This window comes from Papio anubis, chromosome 10 (genome assembly GCF_008728515.1).
Source record: "Papio anubis isolate 15944 chromosome 10, Panubis1.0, whole genome shotgun sequence".
In the NCBI taxonomy this organism is placed as follows: Eukaryota; Metazoa; Chordata; class Mammalia; order Primates; family Cercopithecidae; genus Papio; species Papio anubis.
The window spans coordinates 87,371,553-87,399,191 of NC_044985.1; the positions used below are offsets into that span (position 1 = coordinate 87,371,553).

The 27,639-nt window shown below is 39.6% G+C and overlaps 1 protein-coding gene across 8 annotated transcripts in view; it reads right to left on the reverse strand.

The window, feature by feature from the left end:
* Positions 1-27,639, reverse strand: part of RAPH1 (Ras association (RalGDS/AF-6) and pleckstrin homology domains 1) — a 107,864-nt gene that overhangs the window by 54,120 nt on the left and 26,105 nt on the right. For 4 of the 8 annotated variants that reach the window (XM_021923899.2, XM_021923898.2, XM_021923897.2 and 1 more), the window contains exons 1-3: positions 9,132-10,007; positions 5,127-5,232; positions 3,502-4,007 (exon numbers count right to left, since the gene is read on the reverse strand). In XM_021923899.2, coding sequence (XP_021779591.1) covers positions 3,502-4,007; positions 5,127-5,232; positions 9,132-9,266 — 747 coding nt within the window. In that variant the 5' untranslated portion in view covers positions 9,267-10,007. Of the gene's footprint in view, positions 1-3,501; positions 4,008-5,126; positions 5,233-9,131; positions 10,008-27,639 lie in introns of those variants that run through there. The other 4 variants (XM_009182837.4, XM_017946815.3, XM_031651472.1 and 1 more) reach the window with 2 other exon arrangements.

Sequence of the window (27,639 nt, forward strand, 5' to 3'; positions counted from 1 at the left end):
TAAAACACTTGGCAGCCAGCATAGAAGACTGGAAGAACTTTCTCCAGATAAGCTCACCAGCCTAAGAAAAAAGACCTAAGGATAATCCCAAAGACTACAAAAAAAAAAAAAAAAAAAGAATAGAATTTTAAGAAGATGCAATTAATGGAACACAATTTGGCTTGAACCGGAGAGATTTAATCAACTGAGATAAAGTCTGAAATTGAAATAGTGATCACCTATAAAATTAAATATTTTTAAAAATCTGTTCATTCCAGTAAAAGTAAAATGATATTCCAGAAAGGGAATGTAGTCATAAGAGTATATGGAGGTTAGCAGTAAATTGCAAGTATATAGCCATTTTAACATAAACACTGAATATTAGTTCAATCAAAATATACTTGGAGAATGGAAGAACAGGAAGGGAGAAGTGAGAAGTTGTGTATAGACAGCTATACCCTCATCTTCTGGAGTGAAAAGTCAATAGGTAATACATACAACTAAAAAAAAAAAAAAACCAAGAAATGGCAACGTGTATGTAGATTTAATGATAAAGAGGTAAATTCCCTAAGAGTCAACTAAATGAGCAAAAATTACTTACCTCTGGGAGCAGAATATGATGTGTCTGTGGGTAGGGGATAGTTGTCTGTAACATATCTCATAGAACTATTTAACGCCATGCATGAAAAACTAAAATATTTTTAAAAACGTATTTGCATTTAAAGACAATTTGATACATGAGTTCAGGATATATTAAAGCTTGCCTCAGTTTATTTGAATCAGAACAGACCAGACCTACGAAAAAAGCATACTGAAGCAAGTTCCAGGTTTGTTAAACCACCTTTCTATACTCCTAGGTGAGGCAAAAGAACAGGCTAGCTAGGTAAGACTTTTTAACTCCTTTCCCTGCTATAGTCCTGGTTTACTCACCAAACATTACATTAAACTCTCGTATTAAACATTACACCATTGAGTACTGGTATTCTTTGCAGTATTCACAGTGAGATACATGGATACCACTAGATAACATTTGAAGTGTCCTTGCTGGGAGAGAGGAACTTCTCATGTTTTACTTCAATTTGCCCCTATATTGTATGAACTTTTATAACAAGCACATTTTACAGACAGAAAGACAGACACGCAGATTAGTTTATAACTCGTCCTCATGCATCTTAACCCAACTCAAAATACTGTAAACTGATTGGAAGTAATATCAACGTACAAAACAAAGAATGGCCAAGAAAGCGCACCCCTAATAAAATACTGCTCATATCCTAAATATAATTCCCAGGTATCACAAAATAGAAATCAGTTTTCTTTTTTCTTTTTTTCTTTTTGGAGACGGAATCTTGCTCTGTTGCCAGGCTGGAATGCAGTGGCACGATCTCGGCTCACTGCAACCTCCAACTCCCTGGTTCAAGCGATTCTCCTACCTCAGCCTCCTGAGTAGCTGGGATTACAGGCATGCGCCACCGCATCCAGCTAATTATTTTTAGTAGAGATGGGGTTTCACCATGTTGGCCAGGATGGTCTCAAACTCCTGACCTCAGGTGATCCACCCACCTCGGCCTCCCAAAGTGCTGGGATTACAGGCGTGAGCCACCGCATCAGGCCTAGAAATCAGTTTTCAAGTTCTCTATAGAATATATACCACTTAGATAAGTTTCATTTTAAACAAATGAAAGTTTATTCTTCAGATTGATAAGACTGGCTAACTTTCTTAGAAATAATTCAAGTTTATCTCCAAACCACCATGATTAATACTCCTTTTGTGCTCCACAGTACCAAAAACAAAGTTACGCACATGGGTGGGTACCAAGAGTTACTGACTGATGGAAATTAATCCAAAGAATTAAATTAGGAAAAAAAAAAAATCAATGATGTCAAGTAATAGTTAAAATTCAAGATTTTACTTTAGTACTGATTATTCATAAATAGATTCTTTTATCCCATATTAGAGTATTGTAAACACAAGCTTATTGGAAAGGTTGACTTAACTTTGCCCCACTTTTCTTCTTTCTTGCTGCTACTCTATGACAGAATTACCGTCTCTTTGATGAAAAGAACTCAATAAAGGACTCTCTTTCACCAAACTCAGCTTTTGTTAAACTTGTTATCACAAATCTATTCCCCACCTTATCCAGTCACATGCTGAAAAATATTCCATCTTTTAAAAATCTGTTCATGAATAACTTAGGGTTCTCTGAACCACCCTATCAGGAAGGCAGATATAGTACTATGAACTCCGGCTGGGCTCGGTGGCTCACACCTGTAATCCCAGCACTTAGGGAGGTGGGCGGATCATGAGGTCAGGAGTTCAAGACCAGCCTGGCCAACAGGGTGAAATCTCGTCTCTACCAAAAATACAAAAAATAGCCAGGTGTGGTGGCATGCGCCTGTAATCCCAGCTACTCAGGAGGCTGAGGCAGGAGAATCACTTGAACCTGGGAGACAAGGTTGCAGTGAGCCGAGATCATGTCATTGCACTCCAGCCTGGGCGACAGAACAAGACTCCGTCTATTTAAAAAAAAAAAAAAAAAAAAATCTGTTTATGAATAACTTTTGGTTCTCTGAACCACCCTATCAGGAAGGCAGATATAGTACTACGAACTCCATTTTACTTGTGAGAAATTGATGTTTAAGAGAATAACTCACTTAAGGTCCCATGGGTAGTGAGTGGCAAGGAAAACTCAGAATCAAGTTTCTGATTCCACACCTGGTGGCCCTTTCCAATATACCATACTGACTCTTCGATAATGAAATGGACGGCCAGGCACAGTGGCTCACGTCTGTAATCCCAGCACTTTGGGACACCGAGGTGGGTGGATCACCTGAGGTCAGACGGAGTTTCAGATGGAGTTCGAGACCAGCCTGGCCAACATGGTGAAACCCCATCTCTACTAAAAATACGAAAATTAGCTGGGCATGGTGGTGAGTGCCTGTAATCCCAGCTACTTGGGAGTCTGAGGCAGGAGAATCACTTGAACCTGGGAGGCGGAGGTTGCAGCAAGCCAAGATCACACCACTGCACTCCAGCGTGGGCGACAAGAGTACAAACTTCATCTCAAAAAAAAAAAAAAAGATAATGAACTGGAGTTAACCCGGTAAACTAGAATCTTGGAGGACCACAATGATGATATAAGTGGTTTTCTTAAGTTTTACTTTAAATCAACATACATTTAAAAGCACTATCAGCTGAATAAATAAATGGCTTTGCGAATCATTTTAATTTTCAAATCACATGAAATGACTCAAATTACAATAAAAAATACCATTCAAGAACTTCCAAATACTACAGTCATGAGAATAAAAAAGAAACTAAATTTCTTCTCAATCATCTGTGTGCCACTACCATATCTGATAATATATTCCTTCTGTACTCTTGAAACCTATCTCAGAAGTATCTCTGACAAATTATAAATGTAGAAGAATTTTAAAATGTAATTAAAATTACATTATTTTAATATAATTTCTCCTTTATTTCAATAATAAAATAGCAGGGGAAAAGTTCCATCTATTTACCTCAGGAATTGGCTGCCCTTGATGTGTCAAATCCAGCTCTTGAGGGCGTGTTACTTTATCAATATCCAAAGAGTCCATGCTGGAGGCTGCAGAAGTGATGCTGGAACGGGAGGAATTACTAATAGAGCGTACTTCAGCATCACTCACTGTGCCTGCTGATGCGGTTCTTCTGTGCTGATTCGTTACCAAGGGTTTAGTATCTTCTAGTACAGACTGCTGAGCAGCCTCATCCATACTCAAAGAGGCCTGTTCTAACTGTGCAGTGACGTCGTCCAGGGAGTAGCTGGCATGGGAAGGTTTAGCTATCCTATTAGATGAAGAAGATAATCCTTTCAAGGTGCCAGGTTTCGATGTATGTCGGCTAACAGGCAACTTCTGAGTAGCTTTCGTTTCTGTGATTTGACGCTTACTGTTTCCTGAACCAATGCTGCTGAGCTCCTGCTCTATAGAGCAAAGATCAGCCATCAAGGCATCCAGATCCACAGTCTCTCCCTGATTCAGAGCTTCTGCAATGAACAACACATAATGTTTCCAGAATTTATACATTCTATTATAAATAAGTTAATAAATGAAGATGATGAAGCAAAAGAATATATTCTGTTGGGCCTAAAGCAAATAAAATTAAGTATTACTGGTTTTTGTTTTAAATTCCAAGAGAAATTTTTAGAAGTACACAGTCCTCCTCTTTTAAGGCTTGTAATAATCAAAGAAGAATAAATTATGAGTTCAAAGACAAAAACACCACAAAAATCTTATACTATTCCATGGTTTTAACCACATTTCTCTGTGCAACTTTTTACCACAAGCTTCAATACATTGTTAATATGATCAATGCTTCGGTAGAGATGTTAATACCGAAAGAGCTGAGGGCATAAAAAGAGAAGTCAAAAGTCTAAAAAATTACAGACTGCCAGGTCAGTATTATAAACTTGACTAGGTGGAATACAATAGATAAAGGCCACAGTGGCTGTTTTAAAAATTACTAACAAGTAATTTCACTGGACTTTAATCCAGTGAGAAAACAATGCAATTAAGTTTGCTGTGGGGTTCCACTTGTGTATGTAGTTTGTCAATTATTAATAAAACCAACTATCTTTTAGTTACATTCTAGTTTGCTTTTTTCTGTGATATTTTCAATTAGTAATATTAATAAAATACACAAATCAAGAAATTTAAGGGCCAGATGCAGTGGCTCACACCTGTAATCCCAGCACTTTGGGAGGCCGAGGCAGGCAGATCACCTGAGGTCAGGAGTTCAAGACCAGCCTGGCCAACATGGTGAAACCCCATCTCTACTAAAAAAATACAAAATTAGCCAAGTGTGGTGGTGCATGCCTGTAATCCCAGCTACTTGGGAGGCTGAGGCAGAAGAATCACTTGAATCCGGGAGGCAGAGGTTGCAGTGAGCCGAGATTGTGCCACTGAACTCCAGCCTGGGCGACAAAAACAAAACCGTCTCCAAAAAAAAAAAAAAAAAAAAAGAATAAAAAAGAAATTTAAGAACTTGGTCAAGTTACGCACGTAGCTTTTATATTGAGTTTTTATATTTGGAATTGCAGCTGTACTGCTCCTACATTATGTGACTTAGCACACTATTTTACATTTTATTTCCAATTACATCTTACCATTCAAGTTGTATATGGAAAAGCGGTAAGAAAAGTTGGCCATGTTTGTTTCCTGGCGAAGAGGAGATCTTTTTACTGGTTCCATGGGTTTGTCAGAATCCAAACTCTTTATAAAAAGAAAGTTGAATAGTCATATTAAATTCAGGTTTCAATAATATAAAAAAGATGAAGTTTGTTTTATGATTAAGTGAACTGCCACACTATAATAAATAAAACCAAAGTTCTCCTAAGTCATAGCCTTAAGGAAAAGTATAATTGTTTTTCACATCATTATTTTGGTTATACTTATTTCAATCTTTAGATACATGCTTTTTTTTTGGAGATGAAGTTTCATCCTGTCACCCAGGCTTAAGTGCCGTGCCACAAGCTTGGCTCACTGCAACCTGTGCCTCCCGGGTTCAAGAGATCCTCCCGAGTAGTTGGGACCATAGGCACGTGCCACCATGCCGAGCTAATTTTTGTATTTTTAGTAGAGACAGGGTGTCACCACGTTCGCCAGGCTGGTTGCGAACTCCTGGCCTCAAGTGATCTACCCACCTTGGTCTCCCTAAGTGTTGGGATTGCAGGCATGAGCCACCATATCCGGCCTATGTTTACTTTTAAAGGCACTTGACACTGTCATAGTTCAGAGTAAATATCTTTTCAAATATATTAAGTACAGTGACTGACTTCATTTGATACACATGCACTATAAAATAAGTGAGGTATATGAATACGGACACGGTAAGCTAAGAAATAGGTGTGGTGGCTCACACCTGTAATCCCAGCACTCTGGCAGGCAGAGGTGGGCAGATCACCTGAGGTCAGAAGTTCGAGACCAGCTTGGCCAATAGGGCGAAACCCCTTCTCTACTAAAAGTACAAAAATTAGCTGGGCACAGTGGCGGGTGCCTGTAATTCCAGCTACTTGGGGGGATGAGGCGGGAGAATGGCTTAAGCCTGGGAGGCGGAGGTTGCAGTGAGCTGAGATCACGACACTGCACTCCAGCCTGGGCGACAGAGTGAGACTCAGTCTCCAAATAATAATAATAATAGTAATAAAAAAAAAATAAAAATTAAAAATAAAAAAAAGAAGACATAGAAAGAAACCACACAGGGCGTTTTGTTCTTTCTTTCCTCAAAGGGATTTGGTTTAGGTCCAGGAAAGCCTCAATCTTTGCTATATGAAGGACTCTGCAGATAACGGACAGTTCTGGATTTGAAATTATTGAGACCCAAGACTCACTAATTGTTTTAATGAAAAGTGATTACAAGTCCAAACAATGATGAAATGTTCTTGTCCTTCTCCAGTTCTATCAAGATGAGGGCAAACTGTAACCCAGCTACATTGCCTGTGACAAATCTTGAATCATACTGTATACTTTGGGTAGGGTGACTTGTAAGTTACACTTGTAAGTTTAAATGATACTCTTTTCCTCTCTAACCTTTCTACAGCAAGAAAAAAAGATATTTACAACAGAGAAATTCAGAGAAAAGGTCAGTAGCTATTGTTTGTTTAACAGATTCACAAAATATAAGGATTAGTGTTTTAAAACTTTAATTTCTATCTAAAGTAAGTACTGAATAAGCTTCAAATTTTAAAAGAATGCTGGATATTCTATTGGGTTATAATGCTATCTTTTTATTTTTTTTGAGACAAGGTCATGCTCTGTTGCCCAGGCATGAACTCTTTTTACCTTTTTAAAGGGGTTGCTGAGAATTTTATAAAAGCTATGAGCCCTCTTCCAGAAAAATGTACATACATTCAAAATTTTACAAACTTTTTAGAACACTGACCAACTACCTAAACACTTTAAAACTTAAACTTGTTTTAATTCTAAGTTGAAAATACCATACCACTGAATACGTGATATAGGTGTACAGATAACACTGTAATGAACTAAAGTAATGACACAAATAAGAAACTTGAGGTTTTAGCCATAAACTTCGTAAGTCAAACATTTCTTGAAAACGTCCCAAGTGTTATAAAGCAACACAGTAGTGAGTCACACTATGCAATGGTTTTAATCTTTTTTTCTCTCTAAAGACAGATTTATATAATGAAAAGAACAGTCACATCACTAGTGGCTCTTCACACTTTTATGTCAGGCAACTTAAAATACAGGGAAAAGTACAAGGTACCAAACCAGTAGAAACACTGCTTTCAGGGGAGCATCATGTAGTTCCTACTCCACCGAGAGCAGGTGGACCAATAGCTACCTGCCTTTTCTCTTTTGGGCCCCTCGTCCCAAGCATGGACAATAAAATCACATGGTCAAGAACACCGCACATGTCAGCTGGCCCTTGCATACTTTCTCCATGCAATATCATTTTCTATTTGCTCTTCTTTGCTTCCTCTCTCTCCCAGCACAGAACTGCATAGCCTAGTGATAATCTCTATGCCAAAATCACACTTTATATAAATTAAGAATTAAACAGAAAGAATTTGGCAATTACAGATATAAGACATCTGTGACAAAAAAATGTCACTTCTTCTGATTAGAGATGAAGGGAATGGTATCTATGAAATCCTAGTAGGAGTTGAAAACATTCTACCCTGGCCAGCATGCCTGTAATCCCAGCAGTTTGAGAGGCCGAGGTGGGTGGATCACCTGAGGTCAGGAGTTCGAGATCAGCTTGGCTAACATGGTGAAACTGTCTCTAATAAAAATACAAAACCAGCTGGGCATGGTGGCGCATGCCTGTAATCCCAGCTACCTGGGAGGCTGAGACAGGAGAATCGCTTGAACCCGGGAGGTGGTGGTTGCATTGAGCCGGTATCTCACCACTGCACTCCAGCCTGGGTGACAGGAGTGAGACGCCATCTCAAAAAAAAAAAATTCCCCCCAAATACAGTATTAACAGATTATGGTCACAAAGATGTCTGCCTTTCAAAATGATCTAGCAAGAATTACATGAAGAGTTTATCACTTTGAATTCTAGATTGCTACAAAAATAAGCTGCTAGTACTTTAAGCTTCCACCTTGACCACCTTACTTTTCCTTCAGTTATCTCATACTTATGCAATTTTACACAAATGTTCTTCCCAAAGACATTATTTATGAGTAAATATGTTTTGTTCTAATGTTCTCATTGCCATGAAGTCAAATTTATTTAATAAACATAACCATCTTCATATACTGAATATAATGTATTACCGGGGCAATAACAATAGTACCCTTTTATTCTAAAAAGTGTGCTGGTTTAGAGGACAAAGTTACCGTTTTTAAAAACCCAAGATCGAATAAAGCAAAATGAAAAGATTTTGCCACTGCTTTAAAATGCAGCCTAGAATTAGGTTTTGTCAGTATTCTGCAATCACGTCACAGAAAATATTTACATGGGGCCAGGCACGGTGGCTCATGCCTGTAATCCCAGCACTTTGGGAGGCCAAGGCAGGCGGATCACAAGGTCAGGAGATCGAGACCATCCTGGCTAACATGGTGAAACTCCATCTCTACTAAAAAATACAAAAAATTAGCCAGGCATGGTGGCACCTGTAGTCCCAGCCACTTGGGAGGCTGAGGCAGGAGAATGAAGTGAACCCAGGAGGCGGAGCTTGCAGTGAGCCAAGATTGCGCTACTGCACTCCAGCCTGGGTGACGAAGTGAGACTCCATCTCGAGAAAAAAAGAAAATATTTACGTGGAAGGAAATTACTTATGTTGAAAATGTATTCAAATTTACTAAGGTAATAGGGTTTGCTAAAATTTAGACTTTTGAATTTCAGGCTTTAAAAGTTTTTAGCTAATTATCCCATATTTATGAAACATGTATTAAGCAATCCCTCTAGATGAACAGAGCCTCCCTCACAAGTATTTTTTTTTTAACATCCTTAAAATAACTATAGATTCTTAACATCTTCTGTTCTAGAATGACTTCATTTACTTGTCAATACTTCGAACATTTCTTCCTTTCTGGCAATATTTTAAAATTTAACTTATATCCATATCCTCTTCTGCATATTAAACTTTTAACACAATGATGTCTTCAAATCCTCAACCAGTTTTTCAAGCATTACGTCCAACCTGAGTGAGTTTGTCTAGTTCTCCAAGCCAGGCTCCAAACATTTTGTCCAGGTCCTGATCTTCCTTGTCACTGTCTTCTTCAGCACCATGATCAATTTCTTCATCTGATAGCTGCTCCATCTGAAATACAGACATTTGTGTAGAATGAATAGTAAGTTACAGGTTTAACTTGAAAAATTATGCCATATATGCTCTGATATATTATAAGCCTCTGGAGTCAAATCTTCAAAACTAGAAATTACATTCTAAAAGAAAATCTTAAGTCATTAATGCAGACAGTGTTGACAAGTGAGTAGAAACAAAGAATAAAGTTTCAATTTTTTTAGGAAACTGTAAAAGAAAAGCCAACAGTATCAAATTATGACCAGAATCACAACATTACTAAAAAAATTAATAGAGCACTCCTTTCAATCAGCAGAGGACATAAGAGTAGTATAGTTCTCTCCACTACTTGATCCTAGGACAACCAAACACCAAAAGGAAGCCATTTCAGAAGACTTTAATGGAAGAAGTTATTGTCCTGTTTATTCTGTAAAAATCTGTTTAGATATCAATAGGTATCCCACAAAACCTGAGTCCAACAAGTATTTAAGAGAAAATTTGACAAAACAAAAATCTTAATCTAGTTTTGTTTCTATTCTACCTTCCTACCCTCACTTTCTATCCCATTTGTCTTCTTTCTCTACCTTACTTCCTCATCAGTTCCAACAAAATTCAAGAAGGAAACAGAATTGAAAACTTCTAAATCCAGGTCCAAATCCTGTATGTGGTGACTTTTCAAATATAAGTCCCTTGAAAGAAGAAATTATTTTCCTTCTTCCCATTAATAAAATAGTGTGACCGGGCACAGTGGCTCGCGCCTATAATCGCAGCACTTTGGGAGGCCAAGGCGGGGTGGATCACCTGTGGTCAGGGGTTCGAAACCAGCCTGGCCAACATGGCAAAACACCATCTCTACTAAAAATACAAAATTGGACGGGCGTGGTGGTGCATGCCTGTAATCCCAGCTACTTGGGAGGCTGAGCCAGGAGACTCACTTGACACTGGGAGGCAGAGGTTGCAGTGAGCCGAGAACATGCCACTGCACTCCCATCTGGGCAACGAGTGAAACTCCGTCTCAAAAAATAAAATAAAATAAAATAAAAAATAAAATAAAATAGTGTGGTATCTGACGTGGAACTTGCACATTATTTTGCAAGGGAAGATGGGAAGAAAAATTACATAAAACAATGTAAGATCAATAACTGATTAATCTGATAAATATAAATATTACAACATTAAAGGCCCCGGGAAATCTTCAAATAAACATTAGCTTTGCTTAACCAGTCAGCATATTCCAAAATTAAAATTAAACTCAGGTAGGCATGTTAGTATGAACTTGAAACAAATTAAATTTTTTTTTTTTTCAAGTTAGCAGATTATAACCCCTGGTTCACAAAGTTATGGTAGGTATTTTATGTTTCTTAACATCATAGTTACTAAAATCTGATAAAATGTTATTTCTGGGAAAAAACCCAGCATATTCTTAAGTTATTTGACCACAATCCCTTTTCCTTCAACTTCTGTCCCAGGGACACAATGAATATCATCACCATATGTTACATTAAATACTCTTGACTCACATTTCTAAAACACGAATTTTGTTATGGTAGATCTAGGCAATATTTGGAATATAGCCTGTCAGCTGGTTTAAGCAATTCCTCCGAGATTATATAGTGCATGGGCATTCCATTAAAAAAGATACGCCTAATTTTTACGAGCTTGATATACATATGCCAGGGTATTAATGCGTCCCTTCCAAAATTCAAGTGTTGCCAATTATGTGATAGTATTAAGGGATGGGGCCTTTAGGCCATAAAGGCTCCTTCTTTATTAAAGGTATTAAGGATTTTATAAAAGAGGTTTCATGAAGCACTGGGTTACCTTGTTCTTCTACTCTCCGCTATGCGAGAGCACATCTCGTGCCTCCCTGTGGAGTAAGCCAGCAACAAGCCCTCACCAGACACCAAATGTCAGTGCTTTAATCTTGCACTTCCCAGCCTCCAGAACAATAAGAAAATTAATTTCTGTTCTTTATATATTACCCAGTCTCAGGAATTTTATTGCAGCAGCACACACGGACTGATATCGTCAAAGAAGCAATCCACAAAATTATATCTGGGATCCTTAAAGATTAGAAGACAACATAAAGAATCTAATTATCTGACAAGGTATCATGAAGTTAAATTTTCAGTCTTATTTCACTATACAAACTTTTGCAGAAAGGGTCAAATAATGTTGCAAAATTAAACTGAACATAGTTTTCAGATGCTGAAAATCAGATCATATCTCCTTTAATTACTTAAGGGAAATAATTTTCTAATTTTCCTAATACTGGGAAGAACAACAGCTAACCAATATCTCTAATAAATATATCTCTAATAGAAACTGATAATTTCCATTTCTTAATCTTTTATCACTGAAATCATATATAAACCAGGTCATTCTACCCTGGCAAGTGAAAAATAGATCTACCAATTTCCCAATTCATAAATCTGATTCTTAAAAAGATTTGGTTTTTATAATTTGTAACTATTATTTGTAAGATTTTATTCATTACTACATAATTGATAGGTCAATCTCAATAGAAACTTGGTATCAGAGTTCATTAAGCCATCTACCGATGAAAAACATAAAATGTTAGTGAAAAGAAAAACCTCGGCCAGGTGCAGCAGCCCATGCCTGTAATCCCAGCACTTTGGGAGGCTGAGGCGGCCGGATCACGAGGTCAGGGGATCGAGACCATCTTGGCTAACACGGTGAAACCCTGTCTCTACTAAAAATACAAAAAATTAGCCAGGTGTGGTGGCAGGTGCCTGTAGTCCCAGCTACTTGGGAGGCTGAGGCAGGAGAATGGGGTGAACCCGGGAGGCGGAGCTTGCAGTGAGCTGAGATCACGCCACTGCACTCCAGCCTAGGCAACTGAGCAAGACTCTGTCTCCAAAAAAAAAAAGAAAAGAAAAACCTCATCTGACCAGATGACTTAATTACTCAAATAGTTGCTAGTTTGAGAACACCAAGGAGCAGTAATAGCCAGTTTTCATAAAGAGGGTTAATAAGTAACATAATCTGGAACATACTTGCTTTTACTCCCTAATCTTTGAAACTAAACACACTGGAATAACCCAGAAAATATCTTAGGAGGAATTCTGTTTTGAGATAGTGATACTTATTCTTAGTTACATTTTATATTTCTTAAGTACATTTAAAACAACTGGGCCTGCAGCACTGTTGTCCAACAGATACCATTATGTCACTATTGGCAGAGATAGCAGCTTTAGTAACTTTAATGAGTATTTTAGGCAATAATACGCAAGGCACTGGGTTTATGGTGACTATATTCTCCATAGTAAAAATTTGGTCACATGATAGAATATTTAGATGACTCATCATCAGGAGAATCTGTGATGTATGAACATGACACACACTAAGAGGAAGTTACAATCAAAGAGAACAGGGAGAGAACATTAGTCATAGCCCTCCATGAACCATTGTGATAGGTAGGTATTATATCATTCCCATTTTATAAATGAGGAAAGCTAATCAGAAAGGGTGGCAAGCTCCGTTCTTGGAGAAGGGCTTAGAGGACAGCACTCCAGGTCCAGTGTTTCAAACAACACCTCCAATTTCAGGCATCTTACAGATAGGGCTTCCATATTAGATATCATTTAAACCAAGAGTTCAAATTTTTAAAAATGATTTTATAAAAGGTTTAAATCCTGGACTTCTGAGAACAGACTGTAACTGCCCATAAGAAAATGCCATACTGGGAAAAATAAAACAACAGGAAAACAACATTATAAGATAAATATAAAATAGTTCAAAATAAAGAAATAATTTAAATTACAATGGAGCCAAAGAGAACCACAGTCATGTGCTCATAATGATGTTTAGATCAATGACAGACTATTTATACAATGGTGGTCCCATAAGTATTTTTACTGTACCTTTTCTAAGTTTAGACACCATTGTATTGCAATTGTCTATAGTGCTCAGTACAGTAACATGCTGAAAGGTTGTAACCTAGGAGTAATAGGCTATAGGTGTGGAGTAGACTATACCACCTAGGTTTGTGTAAGTACGATTTATTATGCTGGCACAACAATGAAATTGCTTAATGAAGCATTTCTCAGAAAGTATCTTCATCATTAAATGACACATGACTGTACAGACTCTGCATCCAAAGCTAGTGTGTTTGAAACTGAGTTTTTTCCTACTATTCAAACAAGCTATTTGGGTTTTAAAAATCCCTTTAAAATTTTTCATTTATAGTTTTGTTTTTATCTAGACTACTACTGCAGACTTAAGGAAAATATCACTAGAGAACAACGACAGCAATGACAGAGAAACATAAAATTAACAGAAAGTTGAAGTATCTATTGAACATTAACCACTTATGTTACTTTTGCCAATTCTGTCCTATTTTCAATTTGTCCCTATGTGGACTAGTTAAAAAACAAAACAAAACAAAAAACAAAAACAAAACAAAACAAAAAAAAACTGGCTGGGTGCAGTGGCTCACGCCTGTAATCCCAGCACTTTGGGAGGCCGGGGAGGATGGATCACCTGAGGTCAGGAGTTCGAGACTAGCATGGCCAAGAAGGTAAAACCCTGTCTCTAGAAAAATTAGCCAGGCATGGTGGTGGGCGCCTGTAAGACCAGCAACCTGGGAGGCCGAGGCAGGAGAATTGCTTAAACCCAGGAGGCAGAGGTTGCAGTGAGCCAAGATCGTGCCATTGCTCTCCAGCCTGAGCAATGAATGAAACTCCATCTCAAAGAAAAAAAAAAACTTAAGTAACTTACTCGGAGACTTTCCAAAAAGGACTTAGGTCCTATAACATTTCTTAAAGAATTCATAATCTAAAACACACTCTCCATTCTCTAAATGCTGACGTTGATGAATCTTATTCTCCAGTTCCCCAATACAGCATAATTTCCATTAACCATACACATCAAATAAGGTGCCCCCAGACATTTGCTTATAGGCTCGGCATCATCTTAGGTCAGCAAATCTAGTAGGGAAATGCATTCCTGCTTGCCAATTCCTTGATCCACACCCTACCCATTCTAAAAATCGTTTGTATTATAATTGCTATATATCGCCAAATGAATCACAAGTCTAAACCTGAATTTTCCAAACATAATGCCCCTACTAGAAACAATGACATCAGAAAATAATCTAACAGTCAACTGTCCTTCCAATCAAAGGGAAGAAAAATGAAAGAAAAAAACTTATCCAAAAAAAAAAAAAAGTGGATTTAAAAATAGATAGCTTCTAACATAATGCTCTTCCTTAATGGTATCCAAATAGACCCAAGGAAACTATAATGCATACTATAACAAATCCTATTAAATTATTCTATGATTATAGTATTAGGTACTTTGGGGGGAATATACTGAGGTTTCACTTAAATTCCGTGCTCCATTATACATAAGGGAAACTATGTCCTGAAAGAGTAAATGTACCCTACTACAAATAAAGTTTACTCCCCAAAGCACAGATGTACTGAAGATAGAATAAAATCCAAAGTCATTCACAGACTGACAATGGCCTGTCCAATCCTAACCTTCAGGGACCTCTCTTACCACCCTCCCCTTTCCCTCCTCCCACTTCCAGCAACACTGTACTGCTTGCTGATCCTTGGAACAAAGACTTGCTCCAAACATCCAGCATTTTCAATGCCAGATCCTTTGACTGGAACTCTCTCCTCCAGATAGCAGCATGGCTCACTCATTTAAGTCTGCTTAAATGACCATTCTACCAAAAAAGTCCACCTTCCTTGATACTTCCAGTCTCATTTGGTTTTATTTTTCTTCACAGCACCGATCACCATCTGTCCCACCATCTCTCTTCTTCCACTAGAAGGAATGCTCCAGAGGAGAGCAAGGACTTTGGTTGCCTTCTGTATCTACAATACTTGGAATGGTGCCTGGCTTATAGCAGGTGTCATTAAATATCTGCCAAATGAATACCTAACATACAAACACACACATATAGTTAAATATGATGCACATTTTTTGAAAGTTCTCTAAAGAGCTAGCATGGCCAAAATCTACACACAAAAAAATCAATATAATAAAGGACAAACTCCCTTCCAAAGAGGTGCTTTTAGCAGCCACCATGTTCATACATGAGCTTGAGAAGGGTATGCTAAAACAAAACAAAACAAAACGACACAAAAAAACCCCACAACTTTTATTCATTCAACAAATATTTACTGAGTAGTTACCACAGGCCAGGCCCTATTCTAGGAACCAAGAATAAAGCAGTGAAACAAGTAAGATAAAGTCCCTTTCCTAGTGAATCCTTCATCTATTGGCATGAAGAATGAAGGAGAGTCAGCTATAGAAATCTAGGGAAGAATAAGCAGAGAAAACAACCAAAGACTAAGGTAGGAATAAGCCATGTGTATTCAATGCAAGGAAAGACTTTACTATGGTTGGAGCCCAGAGACCTAGTAAAAGAGTAGTAGAATCTGAAGTCGAGAGGCAGACAGGGAATAGAGCATCTATGACCTAGTAAGCTTAGTAAACTGTTAGGGTTTTATTCTAAGTCCCTTCTTTACATATAAGCAGGGTCTTGGTATAATGGCATTAATGCTTTTTAAAAAGATCACTCAAATTGCTTTTGGTGAAAAGACCGTAAGGATGGAAAGAACTAGACGAGACCAAGATGACTACTGCAATGGCCCTGTTGAGAAATGATAAAGACCTCAACTAAGTTGATAGAGATGAACAACGGAGATACAGACGATGATGATGATGATAGCTAATACTTATTGAATAAATATGGATAAGGCATTATTCCAAGTGTAGTACATGTATTAATTCATTTAACCCTTATAATAACCCTATAAAGTAGGTACTATTAAGCCATTTACTGATGAAACTGAGAAGGTACATAGTTTATCATGGCTGCAGAGCCAGAATTCAAACTTAAGACAGTTACCACTACTACCCAGGTTCTTAACTATTGTATAATATTGTCTCTCCCTGAGATGAAATGAAGTAATGTGCCAAACTAAGGATATTTTTCTGCAGTAAAGTCAAAAGAACTTAATGAAAAACTAAATGGGGGGAGTGGGGCAAAGAAAAGAGTAATCAAGGATAATGCCTAGATTTCTGGTTTTAGTAAGTGGCGGTGATAACATTGACTAAGACCAGTGAGAAGCAAGTTGGGGGAAGAGGTGGATTCTGTTTTGAAGATAGAGTAGTGATGTCTAGCAATCATCCAACTACGAAAACTATGAGGAAAGGTTAAGACTCAGCTGATAAGAAGGCTTAGTTTAATCTATTATTTTGAAACCATATTTATTACAGAAAAATCACAGAATACAGCTAACAATGATTTAACTAATATTTTTAAACTCATTTACATGTAGTTTATTCATGCAAAACAGAATAACGGAAGAATGATCTACTCCTTCTTATACACTGGTTGTTTTCATTTTACCAATAACAGTAAATAATTGTGCCCAATTATTACAGGTTAAAACCTGTATATAGTAAGCTCCACTACGCATAATGAAGCTATCTATTTCAGTATTCTTTAGTATGAAACAATATTATTCCTGCTAAATTTTCCATGAAGTTATTTATTCAAGCCTATTTTCCCTATTAACCTTCCTCTCAGGAGATATTTTGGTTTACTATTCAATATCCTCATTGTAAAACAAAACAGTGATTATCAAGAAGGTTGAGCTTAGATTAGGGCTTTAAAATTTGGTTAAATACATTACATATAGGGCAATTATAAAGGGCAAAAGACAAGGTGTGTATTTGTGAGAATGTCATGAGATTGACTCAAAGAGAACTACAGTGGGACCTTGAAAGCCAAGCCTATTTTTTTTGCCCGAAGCAACTGGATTCTCATTTTTTTTTTTTTTTTTAAATGATGGGGTCACCCAGGCTGGAGTATAGTGGCACTAACACATCTCACTGAAGCCTGGACCTCCCAGGCTCAGGCAATTCTCCTGTCCTCAGCCCCCCAAGCAGCTGGGACTACAGGCATGCACAACCACACCTGGCTAATCCTTTGTACTTTTTTGTAGAGATGGGATTTCGCCAGGTTACCTTGGCCTGATCTTGAACTCCTAAGCTCAGGCAATCCTCTGGCCTCGGCCTCCCAAAGTGCTGGGATTACAGGTGTGAGTCACTGTACCCTGCCAACAACTGGATTCTTAAGCATAGAAGTTAAAGGGTCAGGGGCAGAAATGGCATTTTATCAGAGAACATAACTGTGTATAAGAGTTTTTGCATGCCTGTAATCCCAGCACTTCGGGAGGCTGAGGCAGGCAGATCACCTGAGGCCAGGAGTTCAAGACCAGTCTGGCCAACATGGCGAAACCATACAAAGGTATAGAGACGTGAGAACGACATGTTAGAACTCAAGTGACTTAGCATTTCTGAAGCATAGGATGGGTGGTGTAGACTCATGGAATATGAGGCTAGAGAGGAAGAAGGGGCAAAATCCTAAGCCATACCAAAAACTTCGGACTTTGTATCCCGTAGGGCAATGTTATTCCAATTGTGGTTTGTTGATGACCTGATCAAAATTACCTGGGGTGCATCTTTTAAAGTCAGTTTTTAAATGGCCCACTCAAGATCTACTGAACACTAATGTCAAGAGGATGGGGTATTTTCAACAAGTTACCCAGGGTATTGCTTATACCCACTTAAGTTTAACAAAGTATAAACAACTATGTTGTTTAATAATTACTGGGAGCTCTTACAAGACAATAAGTAATGCCATTTTGTGTAAAATTTTGTTAAAGGTAAATGTGGACTCCTTAAATGAGTACTAGAATGAATACTCCTTAAAACCATAAGGAAATTAGGTACCATGACGATCCATCATTAACACACCCCAATTACTCCTCTTCCATTACCATAGTCTCATGCTTCCTCTCACAGTTATTCACTTACAAATAAATTTTAGTTCTTTATTTCCTGTTATGTTTCAGTAACTTTCTCACAAAAATGGTTTTAGGAACACCTCCTATGCTGTTCTAACCTGAAAAAATAATTCTAAAGAAAAACATGCACTAGAGAAAGGGACAGGAGGGAGACGAAGACTTCCATGTTCAAGGAGTACCCCCAACTGTGCAAGTTACAACTGTTGCAAAATAAAATCAAGAGGAAGGAAATCTAAATCAAACCAGAGAAACAATAAGAAAAAAAAATGTTAAATTTAGTAAGGCACAAAAAGAGGAAGAGGACTCATCAAAAGGAGGAAGAGCAGAGAAGGAAAAGGAAAGAAGTAGGACAACTCATAATGTAAAATGGAAAGATAACTGTAGGGGATTAATCACTTATCAGATGGGGCAGTACCTGGTATGTTTGGTTTCTCTCTATCATGACCTACAACTACACTTATTTTAAAACAGGACCTTTAGTTCTGCTGTGAATGAAGTGCTATTATTTATAAATTGCCAAATGGAAACTGGGAATTTAATAAACAGTCTGGGAAGTTTTAAAAATGAATTTGCATGGCCAGGCATGGTGGCTCACGCCTGTAATCCTAGCACTCTGGAAGGTCAAGGCGGGCAGACTGCTTGAGCCCAGGAGTTTGAGACCAGCCTGGGCCACATGGCGAGACCTAATCTCTTTAAAAAGTAAGGATAATTTTATAGCTTTTGCTCTCAATTTATAAGGTAGATGAGTTTAAAAAAAAAAAAAAGGCAAAAGTTGCTTTTTATATATCCATCACTGAAGTTTCCTCTGTAGATTAGTGACCCTCAACAGAAAGGGCCTACAGAAAGGTTCTACTTAGGATCCAAACCTTCGAAAATACTCTGCGTACACAGCATCAAGCTAAGCATTATGCAGGGAAAAAAAAAAAAAAACCAAAAAACAAATTCCATAACTTCAAAGAACATTAATACTAACTGCAGGAGAGAAAACAGGGCTTACTGCAGCCTTGACCTTCTGGGCTCAAGCAGTCCTCCTGCCTCAGCCTCCCTGAGTAGCTGGGACGACAGACGCGAGATATCTTAACAAATTCTCTAGCAACAAAGTTCCTTTTGTAGACCAGTGCATGAAGCAAATTTAAATGAAGTTACGGTCTCCTACCTGTTGAAAGGGACTAAGAAGGAAGTAATGTGCTATGCTCTTCAGAGGCTTCATAGAAGCAAGCATGAGTTAACTAGCTACCAGGGAACTTGCATGGATGGCCTGGTTCTCAAGAGTGAGCTGACACCTGGAACTCGTTTTTGTAAAATTGCCACATGGAAGCAAACCTTCCTAATAGAAAGGTATGCTATTCTTGGGCCAGTCATGGTAAATTCTTCTTTACCCAGATGACAGAGAAGCACTAAGGAAGATGATTTACACACTTATGCCATCTCTTTGGGTTAAGCCTTCATTTCTGACAACCCAGGATATAACTAACACATCCACTTCATTATCATCTACATTAACTGTGAAGTAATTTAAGATCATATAATGAAGCATAAAAACAAACTAGAACTATTTTAACAGTTGGTAGAGATTGTAATGCCTAAGAGCTATTAATCAAATTCAAAGGCAATTTTGTTTATGTTGTATTTATCAGGCACTTAAACGAACCCATTAGAAAAAGAATTCCTGGCCAGGCACGGTAGCTCATGCCTGTAATCCCAGCACTTTGGGAGGCCGAGGTGGGCGGATCACAAGGTCAGGAGATGGAGATCATCCTGGCTAACATGATGAAACCTCGTCTCTACTAAAAATGCAAAAAATTAGCCCGGCATGGTGGCGGCCGCCTATAGTCCCAGCTACTCAGGAGGCTGAGGCAGGAGAACGGCATGAACCTCAGAAGCAGAGCTTGCAGTGAGCCGAGATCACACCACTGCACTCCAGCCTAGATGAAAGAATTCCTAGGCTAAAAAATTAATTCTGTAAAAGAATTCCTTTTACAGAATGATGAACCAGGCTGGGCACAGTGGCTCACGCCTGTAATCCCAGCACTTTGGGAGGCCGAGGCAGGCGGATCACCTTAGGTCAGGAGTTTGAGACCAGCCTAACATGGTGAAACCCTGTCTTTACTAAAAATACAAAAATTAGCTGGACATAGTGGCTGGCGGGCGCCTGTAATCCCAGTTACGCGGGAGGCTGAGGCGGGAGAATCGTTTGAATCCAGGAGGCGGAGGTTGTAGTGAGCCGAGATCCGGCCATTGCACTCAAGCCTGGGCGACTGAGTGAGACTCTGTCTCAAAAACAAACAAACAAAAAACATTAAATATGAACCATATTTTAATGAGAATAAGCATAAGCATTCCTTTATTTACATTAGATTTTCATAATATGGGATATTCTTAATCTGTTCAACCCCAAATAGGAACTCCCTATCTATATTAGTCTGTTTTCATGCTGCTGATAAAGACATACCAGAGACTACTGGGAAGAAAAAGAGGTTTAACTGGACTTACAGTTCCACATGGCTGGGGAGGCCTCAGAATCATGGCCATGGCAAGAGACAATGTGGAAGAAGTAAAAGTGGAAACCTGTGATAAACCCATCAGATCTCATGAACTTATTCACTATCAGAAGATTAGCACAAGAAAGACCAGCCCCCATGATTCAATTACCTCCCCCGGGCCCCTCCCACAACACACAGGAATTCTGGGGGATACAATTCGAGATTTGGGTGGGGACACAGCCAAACCATATCATTCTGCCCTAGCCCCTCCAAATCTCATGCCCTCACATTTCAAAACCAATCGTGCCTTCCCAACAGTCCCCCAAAGTCTTAACTAATTTCAGCATTAACCCAAAAGTCCACAGTCCGAAGTCCCATCTGAGACAAGGCAAGTCCCTTCTGCCTATGAGGCTGTAAAATCAAAAGCAAGCTAGTTACTTCCTAGATACAATGGGGGTACAGGTATTGGATAAATACAGCCATTCCACATGGGAGAACTTGGCCAAAACAAAGGGGTTACAGGGCCCATGAAAGTCCAAAATCCAGTGGGGCAGTCAAATTTTAAAGCTCCAAAATGATCTTCTCTGTCTCCAGATCTCACATGCTGGTCATGCTGATGCAAAGGGTGTGTTTCCCATGGTCTTGGGCAGCTCCATCCCTGTGGCTTTGCAGGGTACAGCCTCCCTCCTGGCTGCTTTCACGGGCTGGCATTGAGTGTCTGAGGCTTTTCCAGGTGCTCAGTGTAAGCTGTCTGTAGATCTACCACTCTGGGGTCTGGAGGATGACAGCCCTCTTCTCACAGCTCCACTAGGCAGGGCCCCCAGTAGGGACTCTGTGTGGGGGCTCCAACTCCACATTTCCCCTCTGTACTGCCCCAGCAGAGGTTCTCCATGAGAGTTCTGCCCCTGCAGCAAACTTTTGCCTAGGCATCCAGGCATTTCTTATTTATTTTATTTATTTTATTTTTTATTTTTTAAATTTTTTTTTTGAGACGGAGTCTCGCTCTGCCGCCCAGGCTGGAGTGCAGCGACCGGATCTCAGCTCACTGCAAGCTCCACCTCCTGGGTTTACGCTATTCTCCTGCCTCAGCCTCCCGAGTAGCTGGGACTACAGGCGCCCGCCACCTCGCCCGGCTAGTTTTTTGTATTTTTTAGTAGAGACGGGGTTTCACCGTGTTAGCCCGCATGGTCTCGATCTCCTGACCTTGTGATCCGCCCATCTCGGCCTCCCAAAGTGCTGGGATTACAGGCTTGAGCCACCGCGCCCGGCCGGCATCCAGGCATTTCTATACATCTTCTGAAATGTAGGTGGAAGTTTCCAAACCTCAATTCTTGACTTCTGTGCACCCATAGGCTCAACACTACATGGAAGCTGCCAAGGCTTGGGGCTTCCATCCTCGGAAGCCACAGCCTGAGCTCTATGTTGGCCCCTTTCAGCCACGGCTGGAGTGGCTGGGACACAGGGCACCAAGTCCCTAGGCTGCACACAGCACAGGGACCCTGGGCCCAGCCTAGGGTGTATATGTGTTTGTAGGTATGTCCATTGAAAAAGCCTGGTGGCAATGACACCCCAGTAGTAATTAATTGGCACACTTAGTCCCCAGTTTTTGGTTTCAAAATACTGTATATACTCTACACAAAAAGTAACAGATACCTGGAGTAATTCCAGGGCTGGGCAGGGAAAAAAAAAAAAAAAACAAGATGAGCCTCTAGAACATCATCTCATGAGGAAAAGTCCTCAATTAATGATAGGCACATGTCAAATGGACACAGGAACCAGCCTGAAGGCCCAGAGCAGGGGCCTAATCTGTGAAAAGATAAATATTGAAATAAATTATGATAGAAACAAATTATAATCCACTGAACAAAATCCATGTATTTATTCTTTGAGATGAACATCCATTCTTGGTTGCCCAGGCTGGAGTACAATGGCACAATCTCAACTCATTGCAACCTCCACCTCCCAGGTTCAAGCAATTCTCCTGCCCCAGACTCCCAAGCAACTGGGATTATAGGCGCCTGCCACCACACTCGGCTAATTTTTTTTATTTTTAGTAGAGACAGGGTTTCACCATGTTGACTAGGCTGGTCTTGAACCCCTGACCTCGGGTGCTAAGTCCACCTCAGCCTCCCAAAGTGCTGGGATTATAGGCATGTGCCACCGCGCCTGGCCATAAAATCCATATTGAATTAAATAAAATATACACAGTAAGGAAGAAAGCTCTTCTTTACTATAGAATGCCAACTAATTAATGTAGATGAAATGACCAAAAAAAAAAAAATTACCATTTTGCAATCACTGTTATAATTAAGTTTAAAAAAAATCAAGGCAAGAATCATCAATAGAGGCTAAAACTAATAGTGAAAATTTGATGACATATATTCTCAAAATATCTCCCCACAAATTACTGTCAAGACAACCTTAACCAAGTGACCAAAATATCATCACTACAGAGTCAAACCAATATCAGAGGGTTCCAGTTATAATGCATTGGGAAGGGTACAACATCATTCTGTAGTATTCCTGCAAAAAATGCAGTAACTGAATCAAATCATAAGAGACACTTGACAAAATAATTGGCCAACACTTTTCAATAATGTGATGGCCAAGAAACAAAGAAAAGCTAAGGAAATGTTCCATATTCAATGGAACTTAGAGAGACATGACAACTAAATACAATGCTTGAACCTGGACTGGATCTTAGACCCAGGGAAAATATCCAAACATAGCCATAAGGACAATGTTGGAACAGTCCACAAAATATGACTGTGGATTACATCACAGTATTGAATCAATGTTACATTTCCAGATTTTGATAACAGTACTGCAGTGACATAAGAGAACATCTTTGATCTTAAGAAATATACACTGGGGCCGGGCGTCGTGGCTCACGCCTGTAATCCCAGCATTTTAGGAGGCTGAAGCAGGCGGATCACGAGGTCAAGAGATCTAGACCATCCTGGCTAACATGGTGAAACTCCGTCTCTACTAAAAAAATAAAATAAAATAAAAATTAGCCAGGCATGGTGGCAGGCGCCTGTAGTCCCAGATACTCTGGAGGCTGAGGCAGGAGAATGGCATTAACCCCGGAGGCAGAGCTTGCAGTGAGTTGAGACAGCGCCACTGCACTCCAGCCTGGGGGACAGAGCGAGACTCCGTCTCAAAAAAAAAGAAAAAAAAGAAATATACACTGGGGTTCACAGGCATGCACCACCACATGGACCTGGCTAATTTTGTATTTTTAGTAGAGACAGGGTTTCTCCATGCTGGTCAGACTGGTCTCGAACTCCCAACCTCAGGTGATTCGCCCACCTCAGCCTCCCAAAGTGCTGGAATTATAGGCATGAGCCACCACGCCTGGCCTGGAGGTTGTTTATATTTTTCTTACAACTTTTCTGTACGTTTGAAATTACGGTTGTCCCTTGACACCAGGGGGACTGGTTCCAGGACCTCCACCTATACCCAAATCGTGCACACTCAAGTCCAGTAAACCCTCCATATACGTTTCACATCACAACGATCCACGTTTGGTTGAAAAAAAAATCTGCATATAAGCAGACCCACACAGTTCAAACCTGTGTTGTTCAAGTGTCAACAGTGTATCAAAATAAATTAAGAGAGAGAGAGATGAAGGAGGAGAGATAAAAAGAAAAAACAGTCTTTGGCCGGGCGCGATGGCTCACGCCTGTAATCCCAGCACTTTGGGAAGGCCCAGGCGGACGGATCATGAGGTCAGGCGATCGAGACCATCCTGGCTAACAAGGTGACACCCCGTCTCTACTAAAAATACAAAAATTAGCCAGGTGTGGTGGCAGGCGCCTGTAGTCCCAGCTACTCGGGAGGCTGAGGCAGGAGAATGGCGTGAACCCGGGAAGCGGAGCTTGCAGTGAGCCAAGATCGCGCCACTGCACTCCAGCCTGGGCAACAGAGCGAGACTCCATCTCAAAACAAAAAAAAAAAAGAAAAAACAGTTTTTACCCTCAGAAAACTATAATTAGGAAAAGTGCTGTAACAAACAGATGATCTAAATTTCAGAAATAAATTTAAGGAAAAGGAGAAAAAGATAAGGTATAAAACACTTTTACAAAATTAATACATTTAGTCTAAGGACACTGAAAAATAAGTGTGTATTTCTCCAAAATATGGTTTTTATTATGAATGCATATGTTCCCTTTCCTAAAGTATATTTGTCTTGCTTACTCAGTTAGCCTTTTTAGCTTATTTATAAAAATTTAGCATCTAAGAAAAATATTTACTCATCAGACATCCCTTCACAGATGCAAAAAAATTCACTTCTAACCTTTAGATTCAAAAACACAATTTTTTTTTTTTTTTTTAAAGATAAAAGAGTCTCACTCTGTCACTCAGGCTGGAGTGCAGTGGCACAATCTCGGCTCACTGCAACCTCTGCCTCCCAGGTTCAAGTGATTCTTGTGCCTCAGCCTCCTGAGTAGCTGGGATTACAGGTGTGTGCCACCACACCTGACTGATTTTTGTATTTTTAGTAGAGACAGGGTTTTGCCATGTTGGTCTCAAACCCCTGGCCTCAACGGATCCAAGCACTTTGGCCTCCCAAAGTGCCTGGATTACAGGTGTGAGCCACCACACCCGGCCCTAAAAAAATAAGTAATTTTTTAAAAAGTTCTTTAACATTACAAGTAGGTCAGAAAAAAATCAGAATTCGGTTCCAAATCCAAAGCTAGTATTTACTTAAATTGAAATGCTTACACTAAATACAGACTTCAAGATGGGTCTTTTTAAAGATGTTCTCATTATTAAAACTGTTACTTTTGTTACTGTCAGAACAAAAGGAGTAGAACAGTAAAACACTTCCATTTTGCATTATTCATTAACATATCTCCTGACCTCTTCCCAACATCCAGATAGTAGGTACTACTAGAGTTGATCAAATATCCCCCACTGATACAGTTTGGATGTGTGTCCCTGCAAATCTCATATCAAATAGTAATCCCTAATGTTGGAGGTGGGGCCTGGTGGGAGGTGATTGAATCATGCAGATGGTTTCTCATGAATGGTTTAATAACATCCTCTTGGTGCTGTCCTCCCAATAGTGAGTTCTTGTGAGATGTGGTCATTTAAAAGTGTGTGGCACCTCCCCCCTACTCTTGCTCCTGCTCTGGCCATGTCACCTGCCTTGTTCCCCCTTCACCTTCTACCCTGATTGTATAAGCTTCCTGAGGCCTCCCTAGAAGCCAATCAGATGCCAGCATCATGCTTCCTGTATAGCCTGCAGAACCGTGAGCCAATTAAACCTCTTTTCTTTATAATTTATCCAGTCTCAGGTATTTCTTTATAGTAATATGAGAATGGCCTAATACAATCAAAAAAGCTTCAAGATGTCTGCTTTCTGTTTCTATCTCATAAATGTAAAATTCCTAGGAAACACATTTTACCACTCATTACTGATAGAAGACACATTTAATACTGTCAGCGCCTGCCTGTAATCCCAGCTGCTCAGGAGGCTGAGGCAGGAGAATCGCTTGAACCTGGGAGGCGGAGGTTGCAGTGAGCTGAGGTCGTGCCACTGCACTCCAGCCTGGGTGACAGAGTGAGACTCCGACTGGAAATAAATAAAATAAATAAATAAATAAAGTTTTAGGACAGGCAAAACTGAGCCACAGTGATAGAAATCAGAACAGAGGTTGCCCCGGGAAAGAGGGTGGGAGATGAGAGATAGCAAAGGGGCTGGAGGAAACCTACAATCAAGCAAACCATCAAAATAAAAGTCACGCTGCTAAACTAATTATCACAGAGCAATTCATCAGTGTTGGTGCCAGGAGGTTTAACTATTTTTCCAATTCCGTGCCTTCTTTTCCTATCTATGACCACTATCTTGGTTCAGATCTATGTTATATTATCCTCAGATTATTCTAGCAACTTCCTAACTGACCTCTCTTCTTTAATACATCACTGTCAGACTAATCTTTCTTAAAGACTCTTTTCACGTTGTGAGTTTGCTCAAACACCCAAAACAGTTCTTCATGACATTCTGAATTAAGTATAAACTTTGCATCAAATGACTTTAGATTCTCTCTGACCCGGCCTTGATGTAAATTTTCAACCATATTCTCCAAATATAAGCCATGCTTTCTCAATTTGACTTTTTAATTTTCAACCTGACTGCAACATTTCAACCTGTCAAAAAAAAGTCACAGAAAGCATTTCCGCCTCCCCAAGATACCATTAAAATGACAATAAACAATTTCAAAAACGAATAAACTTGTAAGGACATGGAAACAGGAGATGGCAAAGGCATTAACAGACCAGAGATTCTGGCAAATTTCTGGAAGACAAAAACAGGTAGAATCACACAAGCAGATGAACCAAAACAGCAGAAGGCACTGCTCAGAGCAAGCGTTTTCCCTTAACGTTTGTTTACCAGATATGGTGTAAGTACATACCACATGCCAAACACTCACTGTTCTAGGAGTTCAGGATACAACTATAAATATTACAGTGAGGGACCTGCTGACATTGAACTTACATTCTAGTAATAGGAGAGAAACATAAAACAACAAAAAAGACAGTGACAAGTGTGGGGATAATTAAACTAGGGTGTGGAGCGTGACCAGGTAGCTGCTTTAGCTTTTATCAACAGAGAAAGCCTGAGTTGTGATATTTCAGCTGAGATATTAATGTACTAATGACAAGAAAGAATCAGACATGCAAAGATCAGAGAGAAGAGCACTTCAGGTAGAGAGGGTACAGATTTGGCAAGGGACAGATCATGCAAGGATTTGTAAACTGAGAAAAAGAGTTTCGATTTTATACTAAAGAAGTCCTTAGCCGGGCGCGGTGGCTCATGCCTGTAATCCTAGCACTGTGGGAGGCTGAGGTGGATGGATCACCTGAGGTCAGGAGTTCGAGACCAGCCTGGCCAACATCATGAAACCCTATCTCTACTAAAAATACAAAAATTAGCCGGGCATGGTGGCACATGCCTGTAGTCCCAGCTACTGGGGAGCCTGAGACAGGAGAATTGCTTGAACCCGGGAGGCGGAGGTTGCAGTGAGTCGAGATCGTGCCACTGCATTCCAGCCTGGGCAACAG